Here is an 18,677-nt window from a genome sequence, read left to right as displayed (position 1 = left end):
AGGCGTACCCCAAGCAGGGATCCACCACTAGACACCAGGGAGTGGGGGAGCTGCCCCTTGGGCAAATGCCTTTGCTCCCTCCACAATAATTTGGTCATATTCAGTCTTTCGGGGGGGGGGGGTGTAAAACGCACACTAGACACCAGGGATTCTTTTATTTTTTTAACTTAGGGTTGGGAGCTGCCCTAAATGGTATTATAATGGCCCCACCCTTCCGAAAAACTGGCACAGACTCTGTCCCCCATGGGGCGCAGATGGGGGAAATACCCCCTGATCGACTCCCCGGGGGGAGGCAGAAAGCCCACTAGGAAAAAGGGATTATTGTTTTTTTATAATAATGGGGTGGGGGCTGCCCACAATGGGTATGCCAATGCCCCTACCCCAACACAAAAGAGACAGTTCTTCCGCCCCGCCCCCCCCCCCCCCGGAAGGTAGATGGGGGTTATTATCCCGGATGTGCCAGAAAGCCCACTAAACACCAGGGATTTATTTTCCTATCTAAAAGACGGGTGGGGCTGCCCAAAATGGGCATGCTAATGTCTCTACTCCCCCCCCCGCCCCCAAAAACAAATGGGACATGTAGGAAGGTGGATACCGGACTATGGTTACCCCAGATTTTTTGCCTTGTGTTTAGCTGGTTTTTTACTTAGTTGGCCTGGGCACCTGCTAATCAGGGCCCCAGGCTATCTGCTCTCACTGTAAAATGGACTCCATGTACTTTAGGTACATCTCCAATTGGAGATTGGGTGACCTTATGAGCCCCTGTATAGTGTACCATAGGTACCCAGGGCATAGGTGCATCCAAGGCCTACCAGGGGCTGCAGCCTGTATTATGCCACCCCTGGCTGGCCATTCACATTGACACAACTGGCTGATCACTCAGCTGGGGCAAGGTCGTGTAATCACCCCTTGCTTAGGTATAGTATTCCTATACCTACCATTATATATAGACTCATATATACCTATAAGTCACTCCTATGGCAGGCCTTAACCATCCTGAAGGCAGAGTGCTTGGTTTTATGTGAGATGAGGCTCTAGCATGAGCTGAGCCTGTCTGCAGCTTTCGGAACCATGTCCTTATAGCTGTTCTATGATATAGCCATACCATATACTCTTAAGTGCATTATAATCCTCGCGGTTGAATGCTAACTTTGGTTTGGCTTTATCAAAACATGTCGTGTAAGGTGTCATACGCTTTGGAATACTACTCCCTCGCCAGTTCTGGCGATAGGGGTAGCATTCCACCCTTCTAGAGGGAGAAGACATGTTGTTCCTGTTAATCCCGGTTAAAGTTAACCAGAGCCTCAGCATCACAAAATGGATGCTGCTGCCACAGACACAAGTCTGACCTCCTGCTGCTGGGAGTCCTTCCAGCGAGGGAGGCTTGGACAATAGGTTTCCTGTCTTGGGAGGTGCTAGCACCACCCCACGCAGGCCATAGTGTATTGGGGCAGGGAGGGCTGAATGAAATGAGACACTGCCTGGGGCACACAAGGTGTCCCATGCATAGCCCGGTTCAAACCAGTTGCTGGGGCACTCCAGCCCAGCTCTGGCACGAAACTGGACAAAGGGAAAGGGGTGTAACCGTCCCCTTCCCTGGTCCGACCCATAGGAGGGACCTAGCAGGTAATCCAGACCCTCAGATTAGTATATAGGTCGGAGCTGAGTCGAGACTTTAGATTTATCCTGAACTGAAACTTGAAACGAAACTCTGGACGTTCGACAATCTACTTCACAGAAGACGACTGAAGAATCTCCCTTGTGGTCAAGGAGTGACCACCTTGTACCTAACAGGCACCATCCAGCAATCTGCGGTTTACTTTGTTGACGCTCCCACCGGAGCCAGAGCACAGAGTCAGACAAGAGCCAGACTTCCAGACTTCTTTGACCCTGATCCACAGTCCCTGCAAAGCTGAGACCCACGGAGGCAACGAGAGACGTGGGACCGGCCATCTTGAAAAGCCTGCTCCTTGCTACTTGTGCAGCTTCTGAGGCATCCTCGAAGTTGTGCATTGGGGATTAAGAAGCCCCAGCCCCGAGCATCAATTGCACCGAAGATCAGCCCTCCACACTCCACGAGTTCTGCGTGGGGCCCTTCTGCATTTTCCTGCTTGACGCGTCTGTCCGGTTTCTTGTAAGTTGGCTAGTGGCCTCTGTGACGACGAACCTTTGAATCTACACCGCTTGCCTGGGTGCTCCAGGTGGGCCCCTGCTTCCCTGCAAAGGAGAAGCCCCACAGACCTTGCTGGTCTATCCTGAAGCGAATATTCTATTCCTGCGTGGGTTGCATTTGCCAAGGCCTGTTGACTCCAATCCGGAAGCCGACACCGCCAACAGCGAAATCCTTCGTGGTACAGTCCGTATCTAGCTCCTGGTCATCGTCGATGCCTCCTGGTCCACGTGGCTGCAGAGTCAAGCTTCACGACATCACCTGATTGCTTCGCGACATCGCCTGGTTCCTTCCTGGTTCCTTCCTGGTCACTGGCTAGTGACCCAGACTCTGTCCCCTCTGCTTTCAGGTACTCTTCATCCTCGATCCGCCCTGGGATCCACCCAGACACTTCTCTCCTGGTCGCCTGCATCATCTTTCTTCAAGGCTCCATAGGCTTCAGCGACGAAACCCGACACACTTTGACACCTATGCACCTGCTTCCTGTGGGTGAGGTGACACGAGTACTCCGGTGCTCTTGTGGGTATGGACTATCCTAGTGTCCTAGTCTTCAGTAGCTTTCTCCTAGTCCATCCGGAAGTGCCCTAAAAGAACTAGTTTCCATTTCTTTCGTTCCCATTATAACTCTATGGTAACTCGCGTGTGTTAAGACACTGCACACGCCTCCCGTGGGCCTCCTGCTTCCTATCCTTTGGTAGTATAGCGTAGCCCCAGCGATTCCCTAGGCCCTAGGCCTATCCTTTGTTCATGACGTGGTCCTTATACCACTATTTTAGTATATGGTTTTAGGTGCCCCTAGGGCCGTACTGTATTTTGTGCAACTTATTGTATGATAATTGAGTATCTTGTTATGTGCTTATGCCTCTAACCTCATAAAGAGTTCAGAGGGTTGTGTTAGTAATAAATACATATATATTTTTATATATAACCTGTGTGGTGTCCTTTCATTTGGTATTAAAGGGGTTACATATGGTAAAACAGCTGGCTTCACATGCCCGCTTGAGTTTAGCCTAAGACTGCTTTGTCCATGCTACCACTAGGATAGCTGGTCTATAAGTTTGACTTTACAACCATCACCATAAGGGTTGTTTGGACAGATACAGGGTGCCCACTAGAATAGTGGACATCACATATCAGCACCCCCCCCCCCCCCGGGGCAGATGGCGTTACTAAGGAGGCAGAAAGCCCACTAGACACCAAAGATTTCATTTTTAATATAAAAGAGGGATGGGGCTGCCCCAAGTGGGCAAGGCCACACAAATAAGAAGTCTTACTGCCCCCGCAAACAAAAAAGGGACAGTCTTTCTGCCCACCTTCAGGGGGGAGATGGGGATTATAACCCCGGATCAGCCCCCATGGGGGGCATAAGGCACACTAGACACATAAAAGATAGGTGTGGGCTGCCCATAATGGGCGATGCAAATGCCCCCTCCCCCCCAAAATAGCCCCAGTCTTTCTGCCCCCTGGCAGGGAAGATGGAGGCAACAGCCCCCGATCTTCCCCGGGGGAAGAAATCCCACTAGGGACCAGAGATATGTTTATGGGCATGTCAGGGAGCGACTTCTTAGGCAACGGTTGCTCCTCTTTTTGTGTGAACACATTTTGGCTGCTTCTGCCCCTCTCCCCCTTGGGGGCAGATCGGCAATATTTTTAGGCTCCTCTGCCCCCAAAGGGGAAGAAAACCACTAAACACTAGCTTGTGTGTGTGTGTGTGTGAACTGGAGTTCGGCTGATGGTCTGTGTGTACTGGCGTTTAGCTGGCTGTGTGTGAACCTGCATTTTGCTGGCAGTGTGTGTGGACTTGCGCTAAGCTGGCAGTGTGTATGGACTAGCGCTTGGCTGGCAGTGTGCGTGGACTGTCGCTTGGGTAGCGGTCTGCTTGGATGACACATGTCTCATGGTGAGTTTGGACTGTTGCTTGGCTGGCGATGTGCATGGATGGCGTTTGACTGGTGGTGTACATGGATGGTGCTTGGCTGGTTGTATGCATGGTTGGCGCTTGGCTAGCGGGGTGGGGTGCGTGAATCCTCCAGCATTTTTGCACAGAATACCCTGCAACTCTTCTATTTAGCTAAAAAGTAGCACTTTCCTCACATTTCTATGTAGAAAAGTTGTGGATTCACTGAGCCGGCACACATTTCACACCACCCAGCATTCCCCTTGGTCTCCTGATAAAAATTATACCTTGAGAGACCTGGGGGAACACTGGATGACAGGAAATTTGTGTTGACCCAGTGATCCCACAACTTTCCCACACAGAAATGTAAGGAAAATGTAATTTTTATGAGTAAAATGTGAGGTTTGCATGGGATTCTGGGTAAGAAAACGTACTGGGATCCACGCAAGCCACACCTCGCAGGACTCCCCTGGGTGTCTAGTTTTCATAAATGTTTGGATTTGGTAGGTTTCCCAAGATGGCTGCCAATCCCGTGACCAAAAGCGCAGACGTCCCTCTTTGAAAACCAGGTTGTTTTGCGATTGATAATGTTGATGTCTCCATAATACGTCTTGGGCCCCTCTCTGTCGCGGACACTTGGCCCATCCATACAAGTGAGGCACCATTTTTATTGGGAGACCTTGTGGAATGCTGGGTGGAAGGAAATTTGTGTCTGGCCAGTGATTCCACAACTTTCCCACACAGAAATGTGAGGAAGTGTATTTTTTGTGTGCGAAATGTGAGGTTTGCTGGGGATTTTGGTAAGAAAACATTGGAGGATCCAAACAAACCACACTTCCTGGACTCCCTTTGGGTGTCTAGTTTTCAGATATGTCTGGGTTTTGTAGGTTTCCTTAGATGGCCACCAAGCGTGGGACCAAAAGCGCAGGAGATTCCCTTGCAAAACCTGGTCTTATTTTGCGATCTGTAATTTTGAAGTCTCCACAGTACGTTTTGGTCCATTTGCTGTAGCGGGAATTAAGTCTACCCACACAAGTGAGGTAGCATTTTTATCGGGAGACTGAGGGAAATGCTGGGTGGGTGGAAGTTTGTGGCTTCCCGTGGATTTCAGAACTTGCCAGCACAGAAATGTGCAGAAATGTGTTTTTTTTTTACAAAGTTCAATATTTGCAAGGGATTCTAGGTAACAGAACCTGGTGAGAGCCACACAAGTCACACAATCCTGGAATCCCCGGAGAGTCTAGTTTTAAGAAATGTACAGGTTTTCTAAGTTTCGCTACGTGCTGGCTGAGCTAGGCTGCAAAGTCCACAGCTAGGCACATTGAAAAAAAGGGTCAGAAAGGGTTTTCTGTGGAAAAATGTTGTGTGCACGTTGCATTTTGGTCCGTTTCTGGTTGCGGCACTAGGCCTACCCATACAAGTGAGGTACCACTTTTATCACAAGACTTGGGAGAATGCTGTGTGGGTGAAAGTGTGTGGCTCTCTGCAGAATCTAGAACTTTCCATCACAGAAATGTTAGGAACTTATTTTATTATTCTACATTTATACACAAATTTTGAGGTTTGAAGGGGTTCTGGGTAACAGAACCAGGCGAGAGCCACACAAATCACCCCATCCTGGATTCCCCTCGGTGTCTTGTTTTCACAAATTTAGAGGTTTGCTAGGTTTCTCTGGGTGCCGTGTGAGCTAGGGCTCAAAATCCACAGCTAGGCACATTGCAAAAAAAGGGACAGTTTTCAATGTAAAAAGGTGATGTGTCCATGTTGCGTTTTTACCCATTTCATTTTTGCGGGCACTAAGCCTACCCACACAAGTTAGGTACAGCTGTTATCGGGAGACTTGGGGGAACACAGAATAGTAGAATAAGTGTTATTACCAGTTATCTTTCTATGCATTTCTGCCTTCCAAATGTAAGACCGTGTGTGAAAAAGAAGACATTTGGAAAAATGCCCCCTAATTCACATGCTAGTATGGCTACCCACAAATTCAGAGATGTGCAAATAACCACTGCTTCTAAACTCCATATCTTGTTCCCATTTCGGAAATACATAGGCTTCCTCGATACCTATTTTTCACTCTTTATATTTTACCAAATGAATTGCTTTATACCCGGTACACAATCAAAAACCATTGAAAGTTGCAGCTCATTTATTGTCTCTGGGTACCTTGGGTTCTTGGTGAACCTACAAGCCCAATATATCCCGCAACGAGAAGAGTCCTAAGAATGTAACAGTATATTGCTTTCATAAATCTTGCATAGATAGGAGTTACAGGTTAAAATGTAGGCACAAATAGCTGGTTTTGTTTTTTCAGCTCAATTTCAATGTTTTTTTATTTCAACTGAATTCAGAATTTTGTCTTTTCAGAAAAGTATAGCTTTCCAGGATCCATTATTGGTTTCACACCCATTTCTACCACTAATTGAAGGAGGCTGAAAACACTAAAATTAGGAAATGGTTTTCTGACAAAAGTCTGCCTGTTCCTGAAAGCTGGGAAGCTGATGATTTTAGCACCACAAACCTTCATTGATACCATTTGCATGGGAAAAAAACGGACGCAGTCTTCAGCAGTACTTTTTTCCCCAAAAAACAAATGTTTTGCTGTATTTTGCCAAATTTCTCGGTCCCCTCCAGGGGAATCCACAAACCTTGGGTACCTTTAGAATCCTCTGGATGTTGGATAAAAGGATGCAAATGTGTTGTGAATGCCTTAGGTAGAGGCCTAAGCGCAAACTACCCCAAATAGCCAAAAAAGGGCGTGTAACGGGGAAAGAGGTCAGGCAGCGAAGGGGTTAAGACACTCGAGGGACAATCACATTGCCGAAATTTCAAGCACACCAGGTCATTGGAAACATTACCTCATGGTCCTTTATGGAGCTGTAGTACAGAATATGCACAAGATATTACCTACCGAGGTAGCACTTACTAATTAACCAGATGAAAGTACTCCAGTTGGGTAAACATTTTTGGCAAATCTGGAGACTTATTGGAAAAAATGAGATTCCATTCAGGCCCTGGTGTGCATTTCACAGAAATTAAACCTCAACGGGAAGCACTTACAAATATAAATATAGCAGGTGACCCAGTGGAAGCTCCATTTCAATAAAGCACAAACGATTCTAGCTTCTTAAGTTTGGCGAACACAAAGCAAGTGTGTCACGTAGAAAAATGATCTGAAATCCTTAATGGAGGTGACTGGATCACTGATCTACTGGAGGGCAATCTGATCTGGGGTGATTGTAAAGATCGATTTCTTCCTCATCGTCTCCCAGTTAGAGCAGAGTTAATGATTCTCCCTTTTAAATACTCTAAGTATGCAAATGCCCAAAATGTCTGCACCATTCACACACCCACTTACAGACATACACGGGTGCTCACACCCACTCACAGACCCGCACAGGCACTCACAGACCCACAAAGTCACTCATACACCCACTCACACACAGGTAGGTTACAGTTAGGATTAAAAAATGTAAAAACCATAGAAATTTCCTGAAAAAGACAAAGGTTAAGGGGGCTTCACAGTTAGTAAATAGGACTTTAAAAACCGTAGAAATTCACTGATAAAAAACCCCAAAGGTTACAAGGGCGTTATACTTCGGCTCAGGTTTCACTCTTATAAAACCATTAAAATTCTGAAGTTAAAGTTGCGCGAGGTAACTATAACTTACGCACCCACAATGCAATGCTTATGACCTCACATAATACATAACTCATGACATGGGTCAGTGACATCATTGATGACTTGACGGATTGCATCATCCACAGAACCACTCACACCCACTCCTACCCCATACAACCTCTCATAAACCCACTCACACAACCTCATATAACAATTCACAGACCCATACCAGTACTCACACAACCACTCACTCATCCATAGAGCCACACACCCACTCACTCACAGTCACTCACTCACAAATAGTCACTCACACACCCACTCATTCAGTCACCCATGCAGCCACTCACACATGCAGTCACTCAAACACACTCACTTTTCCATACAGCCACTAACTTACTCACTCACTCAGCCATAAAGCTACTCATGTAGCCAGCCACTCACCCATACACCTTCTCACACACCCACTTATTCACCCATACAGCCACTCACACACCTACTCACTCAGCTATACAGTCTCTCAACACAGCCACTAACGTACCCACACAAGCACTCACACAGTCACTTACATACCCATGCTCACATCCATACAAAAACTCCCACATCCGCTCACTCTCCCATACAGCCTTAGTATATATGTTTAACAATCAAAATCTTAGAAAATACTTACACTCACAGGATGATGTCATCTTAGATGTCATGAGTGATATCACTGACCATGTTATGAGTGATGAAATGTGTGAAAATTTGGTATCAGATAATACCCTGATGTGAACTGATTGTCTGCCCTCGGTTTCTTCAGAAGTGAGGTGATGGCTGTGTTAAAGTGTACGTAGAAAAACAGCTGTTAAGCGTAATGCATTAATTAAGTTCCTGATGTCTGGCGCTGGAAATGGAAAGATTTTTTAAACAGTACATAGTGTACTTTCTGCAAGTAGATTAGACAGATTGAATTTTTCTCCCTGATTTAGGACACTCAATGCAGTCATGGGTTTGAATGATGTTAGTTTATTTGCTGGTAATGTGCAATGGAGGAGAGTGAGGGGACCGCTGGTTCAGTCAGGATAGATACAGATTTGCTTACAGATTGGACTATGCAAACAGATTTCCCTTGACTGCTTTCAGGCTTTAATTATGCATTTGGCAAAGGTGTTTTTTTTTTTACCTTGGTGGACTTATAATAGCCCCTTTGATACTTTTTCACTGATCCCATTGGATTTGGAACGTGTTTGAGCCATACTCATTTCAGTTATTTAACTGTGCATGCTTCTCACTTAACCAATTGTTGCCTCTGAGAAATGATGCAGCCTTTTGTTTTAAACTTCAATAGTTCCTAACAAACGCTTGGTTGTCTGAAGCAACAGCTTTGTAAATTTCCTTGAACACATTAGTATTTACGGTGTCTAACTGAAATATTGTTTGGATAGGGCTCGTTATGAGGTTCAGGATGGTATTCAGATTGCACTGTGGTCTTTGTGGTGACCATGCTGTGGGTGAAAACCTTGTCAAGAGTGGGATCTGCTAGGTGGGTATGTCACTATTTGACTGAAATGGAGGGCTAAAATATTTTCAAGAATTTTAGATGATGAATATTGTTTCTGGCCAGAACGGCAATTGATAAACTTCATGGGTATGTATTCCAAGGAAAATTGTCAATGTCTGGAATTTCTTTTCAGTAAAATGGTTGTCTATCACAGATGAGGTGCCAATAGATATAATAAATGTGAGGGACAGAAGAGTCATCATTTTGAGGAACATTTTGAAGCAAGCGTGCCTGTAGCCTCCAGTGGCTTGGAGATGAAAGGGTAAGGTCATGCCATAGTTACGATACAAAATAGGAAGCGACATACTACCACCCAGAACTGTGCATGTTATGGGAACCACCAGTGGTAGCACATCAGAGCACATGGCTGCATAAGAGGTGAAAAACAATGTTAGTTTCCAGGGGAAGCACTGGGAAAACCAAACAGGTCAGTTTCAAGCAGCAAAAATATTTACAAGATTCTGCAAAAGAATCGTTTGATAAACCACCTGCTCCCACCTCAACGATGAACTAAAGGCCAGCACACAACACTAATGGATGGATGACAGCAACACTACTTTGAAACATTTTAATTTTACAAAGTTTTAGTATTTGAGACAGAGTTCAAACAAACCTGCATCCTTAAAGCTGCTGCTAGAGGACTGACCACCTCTACGGCTATTTCACCGCTGTGCTGTAGTTTTGAATAAGAGTCGGTGGTTTCACCTGAAAGTGTAATGTTAAAGCGATCAGGTAAAAGATTGACTTTTTTTCTTACGAAATCAGAAGAGACTTTCTTTCAGGTACGTTACAATAACTTTCACTCTCACACTTTGAAATTCGAAAGCAAAGTCAAACAAGCATTTACAATGCAACGGTTTCGCCTTTGGAAAAGTTTGAGCTATTGGCATTGTAAATGACAACATTTGTATTTATGTGTTGGTTTTGAAAACAGATAAATGGCATTGTCCTTTACATTGCCAGTAGCTCTAACTTTTCCAAAGGCGAAACCGTTGCATTGTAAATGCTTGTTTGTTATGTCTGGGGCAACACTGACAACAGAGGAGGTAACACGGACAACAGGTGCAACATGGACAACAGGTGCAACATGGACAACTGGGGGAGGCCGGCGAGGGGGACAATACTGACAATATAGGGAAGTAGGGAGGAGCTTGAAGCAAGCACCCAGACCATGGCCAGTGAGAGAGAGGTACTGGTGGCAAGTATACAAACACCAGACGATGCAACAGAGATACTGGGGGAAAGCAGATTTAAAGGAAAAAAATGTGTCACAATTTAGAATATTTAAAAAAAACAATGCATTTTGCAAACAAGCATGTACTGGCAACAATGTGTGACTACCTAGGCTGTAGCTCATCAAAAGCGGTTTTGTAACATTGATGTCCGTTTAGCAAAATGATAGGTTAAAAGTGTAAATGTTTATGGGATCCTGCTCACAAAATTGCATCATTGTCCGTAAAACATTATATAATTATATATATATATATATATATATATATATATATATATATATATATATACACACACACACACATACACACACACATATACATACACACATGTGCCACAGAAGTCATTAAAGCGACCAATTATATATTTTATATAAAATGAAGAGGTTCCACCAAGTCACTGCATGAAATTATGCACAACCATGACTCAAATCACCGGGCTAAGAGAAATCTGAGCAGGGTCTTGTGGTTTAAGGTGTGTCCACTCCTAATTAACAGATTTGTTCTATTGCCTTTACAGGGCCTTTACAAATGCATAGGACTACCCTGGAAGTCCATGTTTTTAAACCACTTGTGGAACAGAGCACAACAATCTACATAAATTCATGGACCAGGCCAAGATCCAACCGTTGAGGAGAAAATGCCACCTTCACTTGTAAAAGAAATTACAGCTATGAATATTAACGGTTTCAAATTAAAGCGGTGTTCGATGAAAGCATGGATACGCAGAAAGCTACAGCTCGAACCACCGTGGCCCCTTTCAACCACAGGTCTCTGTGCTGCCTCAACACTACCGACCATCGCAGTTTAGAAAGGAACGACAGAAACAGAATACATCTCATACCTTCATGAGGTACACGCTCTGCACCTACTAATGAACTCAATATGACAGGCAGGAGTTCCCCCCAAAAATATTTAAAATGAAGCAACCAGAAGCTCGGTGAGCTGTTTGGACTTATACTGTGTTTATGCAATTCTGGGTAAGAAATCTCGATTCACACCTTTTTAGGAATTGGGCGTGAAAGTTGTGCACACTCCATAAACAACTGGTTTAGTTTATAACCATGTCCCCATAAAAGTGAATTCTGCGCAAAAGATTAAAAAAGACAAACATTTTTTTTCGTTTTCTGACACAAAGCCCTTAGTACTCAGAGAAAAAATACAGGTTACGCTGGAACTAGACAGATCCAGCATGCGTTTGTTGTCAAGACAGCGCCTACCCCTAGCATCTTCTCGCACATTATGCTCTCTCACCTGGAGTGACGTCCGTCGCTGCGAGATTGAGGCGTGCGGTACATGACAGCAGAAGCAGCACGAGTCGTAGAGCCAGGTATGAGCAGCTCGGTGGCGGCGATGCATGATGCGGGGGTATCTCTGCACGGGGCCAGTACACCAGCACTGACCGCTGTGAGGAAAGAGGAGGCATCGGGGGATAGCTGGGGGAGCAATACTGGGCGAGGTGCGCTCTCATGGCAAAAGCACCCCTCGCTCTGGCTGCAATGACAACAGCACCCCAGTCCGGCAGCAGCTCGACCCCATTTCTAAACTTCCTATGCCTGCAGCTGAAGCACAGCAAGCCCCTCCCACTTCCGCCTGACTCCTTAACCCTTTCACAGTCTCTGCGGGAACGCCTGCTACCGCAACTCGCTATCACGAGACCGCTTCCCCTTGGAGAACTGACGGCGGCTCCTCTCCCAGCCTCAACATAATCTACCACGGCACCAAGCTGCTCTGAAACACGCAACACTCATTTCAATTCGATGTGATCAGAACACGAGGCGTTCTGCAGGCGTCTCTCGGGGTCACAATAGTTTCCGGTTTTAAGGCTATAATCCACTGTTTGAGCAAGATGACGCATTTCATCTTTCCCTTCCTAACAGATTTGTGTTCCAGAGTTCTCACATGACTAATAATGCCCCCACCACCGAATACGTTTCGCAAGGTGGTAACCCAGTGCGCCCAAGAGCACTACTACTGCCAATGTTTTTTTCACTTGTGCTATCCAAAAAATGTGACTAGTACTTTTCACATACATTTAAGACATTCCTCATCCGATGTACGCATTTTGAAAAGGTTGGACGCTTGTTACGAACATCTAACGTTGCACAACAACACAAAAAGCCAGGTTTCTTTTCAGGAAAAGGGTATTCTTATCCCTACGTTTCAATATGAAAGAATATGCATGGATTGCATTTATTGAGAAATTGAGGCCATCTTAATAGGAGTAGTGTACACAGAGAATTGTGTGTATTTAATCATCTGTTCATATGCACTAAGCAACCAGACCAGAAAACAAGTCAGGTCCCGGGCCGCGCTGTGATTGGCCGACGTCACGGGGGTGTCCCGGGCCGGCAGCCAATCACAGCGCGGCCCGGGAATGACGTCACGGGGGTGTCCCGGGCCGGCAGCCAATCGCAGCACGGCCCGGGACAAAGGGGCGGGGCTTAAAAAAAGCACCAGAAACGCCCCCGAATCGCGTTTGAGAGAAAGCGCGATTGACAGCCTCTGTCTCCCAATGGCTAGTCTCCATTTATGGAGCTAGCCAATTGGAAACAGAGGCGGTCCGAACCTCACTACTGAAAACAAAAGATTTCGATCTGGGAGGGGCTTCGCCCCTCGCCAAGTCGAAACCTAAAAATTAGGTTTTGAATAACGGTACAAGAGATCATTTTAAATTTAGACAATACACACAAATCAACTTTAAGTGTAAGCGCTAAATTCTCTTTATACCAAGACAACTCACCCAGAATACCTTAGGTAAAAGAATTGTGCCTCGTTTCAATGGATATAATGTATTGCTTTAAATAAAATGTAAATAGTCTGAAAATAATGCATATCCTGCAGCAAGAGAATCCCAGGAGTTTGGGAGAAAGGAAAGGTCACCCACTTGAGTGCCTTCCCCTTTGCTTAAGTAAGATGAAAATCCAGGGCAGTAAATGAGACTTCTAGGAATGGATAACAGTCCAAGTCCCTGGAAATGGACTACTCTGTAAACAGTATGGGGGTATAAAGTGCACAGTACTGCCACTACATTTGGAAGTCAAAACAGTGGCCCCTAGTTTAAAATTAGAAGAAAAAAAATTAGAATAATAAAGTTTTAAAAAATTGATTTCAAATTAATAAATAGTAAGAGTAAAGGGATAAATAGAGGATTCAGTCTGAAGTAATGGTCGCTGCCATCTTGGAAGAATTCCAATAGGGTTGAAGTTCAATTCGCTACTCGCTTGATGCTTCCCATCAAAGAGGACAACAGACTTGTCTTTTTTCTATGATGCTTTCCTCATGGTTTCACAATCCAAAAATCCTAGAGGACACTCTGCACCCTGCCGGTCCCTCTGCTTGGTTTAATTTAATTTATTAGTTTGTATTTATGTACCCTGGCTTCTAATGTTCTTCACTAACCTTGCTCTGTTCTGTTTTTCGGTCCTCTCATTTCGACCCTGTTGGAGTTCTTCCAAGGTGGCCTCCGCCATTTCTCCGCTCTGAATCAGATTTCCATCTCTTTTGTGGTAGTATTTGACCCAAGATAGCCACTATGGACATGTCCTGTCTCTGTGACACCTTGCTGGTGGTTCAGAGGAAGCTGGAATTCTGAGCACTCCGCGGGTCCCTCTGCTTTACATCAGTTTTTCTATGGGCTCCTTCATGGCTTGATTTTCATTTCCAGGATGATACATTGCTGCCAAACTATTCATCATTTTGGCTTCGTTCCCGCAAGTGGACTGATCGTTTTAGATGGCCATAATTTTCCTTCCAAAGCCTACCCTAACATAGATGTAACTTTATTCATAATTATGTGTTTTTTGGCTCTTCATCCAATATCCTGCATGCTAAATTATTAATTCTCATTACAGGACTTACTTTATGCCCAGTCACCCTTCCCTTTTGCTGTATCTTGGCAATCACTGCAGGAAACCTCAATTTGGATTTCCAATTTTTTCTCGTAGTGAGTTTCATTCCATTTGACCCTCTTACATATTCCTATTTCTCCTTTTCCACTTCCGTTTCAGTTAAGATTCTGCTTTATTATACATGATGCGAGGACAGCATGGTGTGTTCTTGCTTCATGCTTTCAAGCTCTGTATTGACTTTTTTCTTCATGTTTGCTTAGCTTACTTTCGAGCTCTCCTTACTGCGAGTCCTGATAATGATCCCTCAATTTAATGGGATGGGAATGCCATCGAATTTGTAATTTACGTATCCTTATTGTCATTATATAGTGTTGAGGGTCGTAATTATTGTGGTTCACACACTTGTATGCCATTTACTAATGTTTTCGTGTCACGTTTATTGGGCACTGAGCAACTTTTCCCCATGGATACTTATTTCGTTTTAATTCAATTTTGAACTCATATTTTAATTTTTTTCAATTACGTTATTAGAACTTTTTTATACTAACATTTCTGCATATGGTTTTTAACTAGGGACCACTTTTTTGACTATGCGGATTTACCCCAGGACCCTTGCGATTTCAGGGTTACCCTTGTGTTTCTTTGAACCGCGCATTTGAGGGTATGAAAAAGAAACGGGGTAGTGTGCCTCAGAACCGCCCGTTCTATCCTGTACGTCCTTATGGTCATTTCTGATACTCCCTGGAGCACAGCTTCATCCAAAATCAACTACTTCAAGGAGTTACCCATTTCATTAATACATTCCAGTATGAAAATCCTCTGAAAGGTTGTATTAGTGCACCTGGAAACATTGCCCACAGAACAAAATATCTTGTCAAATGTGTAATTTGGCTTTATAGGCCGGGGATGGGTACAATTGAAGATGCCTCAATCTTTATTTAGCAGCCACTAAATATGTCCACGCCAAAAAAGGGTCCTTTCATTTAGCATTTATTGATTTATCCACTGCTTTTGATTTAGTAAATTGCGCGAAACTCTGGGCCTTGATGGAAGGGGGGGGGGGGGGGTGGAATCTGACGTTATATATTTACTTAAGCGCTTGTATCAGGATTTGCTTGTGAAAGTACGTTTTGGCCCCCAGGGAGAATTAACACCCCCATTAAACAAAGGGAATTAGGCAGGGTTGCATCATTGCCCCCTTTTAATTTTTACTGTATATTAATAGCATATCCAAACAATTGGCCGAAGTAGGGAAGGATATCCCATGCAATGGGGTGTCAACATATTCCTATTTTACTTAAGCGAACAATGCCGTGCCATTGCTTGAACGGTAAACGGCGTGCAAACATTGCTAGACGCTTTTTCAAATTACATGGCCAACTTAGAACTTAAAATTAATCATGCTAAATCTTTTGCCCTGATATGTGGACCCCGCAACACAAAATCTAAGACATTTTGTATGGGGTCTGCGGTGCTGGACAAAGTAAATACCTAGAAATAAGGTTTGTCTCCTCTTTGACTTGGAAGCATCTTTTAACCTTTGGGCATCAGTACTTCAAAAGCAATACCGAGGCCATCTTTAGATTTAGCCAAAAGCTAGGTCAAAAACTGGTCAAAGAATTGAGCCATCTTTAAAAAACTAAACGCATTACAGCAGGAACATATGAGGGAATGTACACGCAGAATCTATACAAAGAATCTAAAAAATGTTTGAGGCGATTACTAATGGTTGCACAGGGTAAGCCCAGTTTGAAATATCATGAAGAACTATTCCTCTCGTCCATGGTGGATCTTTTATGTTTGGTCCCACTTTTATAATGGACAAAGGTATGGTTTAAACCCAGATGCATCTCCGGTTCGTTATTGTCTTCTAGATTGCTTAGCCGTATCAGGGGTGGCTTAGATAAGCCCTTATTACCACAATACCAAGGATGCAGTAGATTTACAGGGGTACTCATAGTACGGCCCGCTGGCGGCCCGGCAAGCCTTCCCTGGCGGCCCGCGGACCTTGCAGACATCATACCAGAGTTTTAAAAAAAATATATATTTTTTTTTATTTTTTTTTAAAGAATGTCTGCAGCAGCGCGAGAGACTGCTGCTCTGTGGGGGTCGGCGATTATTCCCGCCATAGTCAGAGTGGCGGTGCAGGGGTGCTGAGAGGTGAACCATTTCCCCAGTGAACACTGGCGTAGCTAGTAGGGAGGGTGGGGGGGGGGGACTGTTTTTAAGGTGGCAAGCGTGCACTAGTGCGCAGCGCAATTGGCTACTAACATCACAGCCAGGGGGGCCCCTGTGAGATACAGCCATACTGGCGCCGCCAGGTGACGCCACATCCTTCTGCCAAAGGCGGGGAGTTTGTTTTTTCGAAGGAACAGGCTATGTCTCCTGGAAGCTGGAACATTCTTAACATCATGTTTTTTTTAGTTCCAACGATCATGAAGGCCACTGCCAGGAGGCATGCTGGCAACACGTGGTCTGGGTCGTCAGGTGAGAAAAATAAAATCCGGACAATTCATTTCAGCAGAGGGGCAACACGTGAATGCGGTGCCCTGCATGTTCTTTCAGAGCAAGGCTACCCGACTATAACTGCTGTGGGATCACTGGCTGGTAACAAACAGTCACTGTACTGAGGAGAAAGTGCACACGGAGTGAGCGTCAACAGGAGGAAGTTTTTCACGCCTGCCTCAACAGCCCCCACCCAGGTGATCATTTCGCAGCTGCCGGGGCACGGGGCCTAAAGAGATAGGTTACACCTCACTTTTCCCTATATTTGTCTCAAAGTCCAACATTTTAAGAGAGGTCTGTATTCGACATGCCTGAGTTTTATGTTTATAAAGACACGCCTGTTTAAGAATGAGCATGCTACTAGTGATCTGGATATTGTGCGCCAATAATGTACGTCTCGTTTAGCAGCAGAATATCACCTGCATGCAAACATGTGATTTGGGAACGTCTGAACAGAAACATCTGGAAGCAGGAAGAGAGAGAATCATATCTGCCTTCCGACCTGGGCAAATACTTTATTTCACCAGGCCTTCTTCTGTTCATAAGCACATTCAAACTTGTGAGATCTGTATTGTGCGCTGTGCAAACATTTCGAATAAACTGCACTATGATGAATCGCATTTGGCAGAGCAGATGTGTTGCAGTGTAAGACCAATGCTGGCAGCTGTTAAATATTCCCAGTTGCTAAATTAAAGAGGCCAGGTCAGGAGCTTAGCAAGCATGTTCGATTATTGTGAAGGAGAGTTGTGCTGGCAGGATGTTGTTTTCCCTGCAGTCTGTCTGTGTATGAGTCCTGTCAGCCCCCACCTTCTCAGGCGCCTGAGGGAGACAGAGACAGAGAGACAGCGGGAGAGAGGGAGAGAAAGGGAGGGGGAGAAAGGGAGAGAGAGAGAGAGGGAGAAAGAGAGGGAGAGAGAGAGGGAGAAAGAGAGGGAGGGAAACAGAGAGAGAGAGAGAGATGTGTGTATGCCGGGTCTGGTGGCTCAGTGGACGAAGGCGTCCGCTGCAGGGACCTGTGATCAACCTCATGGTCACTGTTTTTTTTTTGTTGCTCTAGCCCCGCCCCCTTCACCACTGACCCCGCCCCCACCGGTGCGGCCCTCAGACACAAACCACTCTGTAAATTTGGCCCACAAGAGAAAGTTTGTGAGTACCCATGCAGTAGAAGATCACTTTCTAAAAAAAAATTAATAATAAATTAGTCGAAAGATTACTGAAAGTACAACCCATACCTGAAATTATAAGATATGTTCCACTATCGAAGACCAATAAAATAGAACGATATTTCACCTAAGTATTAAATTCAACGTACAGCCGCTATTTAGCTTTGTTTTTTACTCTGTAAGACTCATTTTTTTTAATATCTTTCCCTCTACAATGTAGATGGTTGCACGATTTACCGCCATGTCAAATACCCACACAAAGTAAGCTTCATTTTATTTTGTTTCGTCCGCTATATGACGTTCCTAGGTGTGAGTTTTTAAAACCTGTATTTCATAAATCAAACCTTAGAACTCACCGGGAGGGCTTGGCTTATCTTCGAAGCGCGATACATATGGATGTTGGTTTGGCAGCTCTGAACTTGAAGGAAATCATTGGCAATCAAAGAGATATGGGGGTTCCCTCCTCTTAAAACTGAATAACCAACCCCAAAATTGAATAATGTAAACCTTGATAGGAGGACGTTTCTGGATTTAAAATAATTTTTATAGTCCTTTATCTCCCTTATATGATGAGAAAATGACGCAATTTAGGTGCTGTCCCACAGTTGATATTAAGATTGTAAAATCATTTTCTATTTGAAAGATTATGTGTGTATTTTATCCCGACTGGAAATCTTCTGTATCCTTGTACTAATGCTAC

General features: G+C 44.7%; 1 protein-coding gene across 2 annotated transcripts in view; it reads right to left on the bottom strand.

Annotated features, from left to right (window-relative positions):
- MTHFD1L (methylenetetrahydrofolate dehydrogenase (NADP+ dependent) 1 like) overlaps positions 1-18,677 on the bottom strand; it is a 1,218,839-nt gene that overhangs the window by 737,068 nt on the left and 463,094 nt on the right. For both annotated transcript variants that reach the window (XM_078649387.1, XM_078649386.1), the window contains exon 9: positions 9,843-9,934. In XM_078649387.1, coding sequence (XP_078505513.1) covers positions 9,843-9,934 — 92 coding nt within the window. The remainder of the gene's footprint in view (positions 1-9,842; positions 9,935-18,677) is intronic.

This window comes from Lissotriton helveticus, chromosome 6 (assembly GCF_964261635.1).
Source record: "Lissotriton helveticus chromosome 6, aLisHel1.1, whole genome shotgun sequence".
Lineage (NCBI taxonomy): Eukaryota > Metazoa > Chordata > Amphibia > Caudata > Salamandridae > Lissotriton > Lissotriton helveticus.
This window is presented reverse-complemented; position numbering and strand designations above follow the sequence as displayed.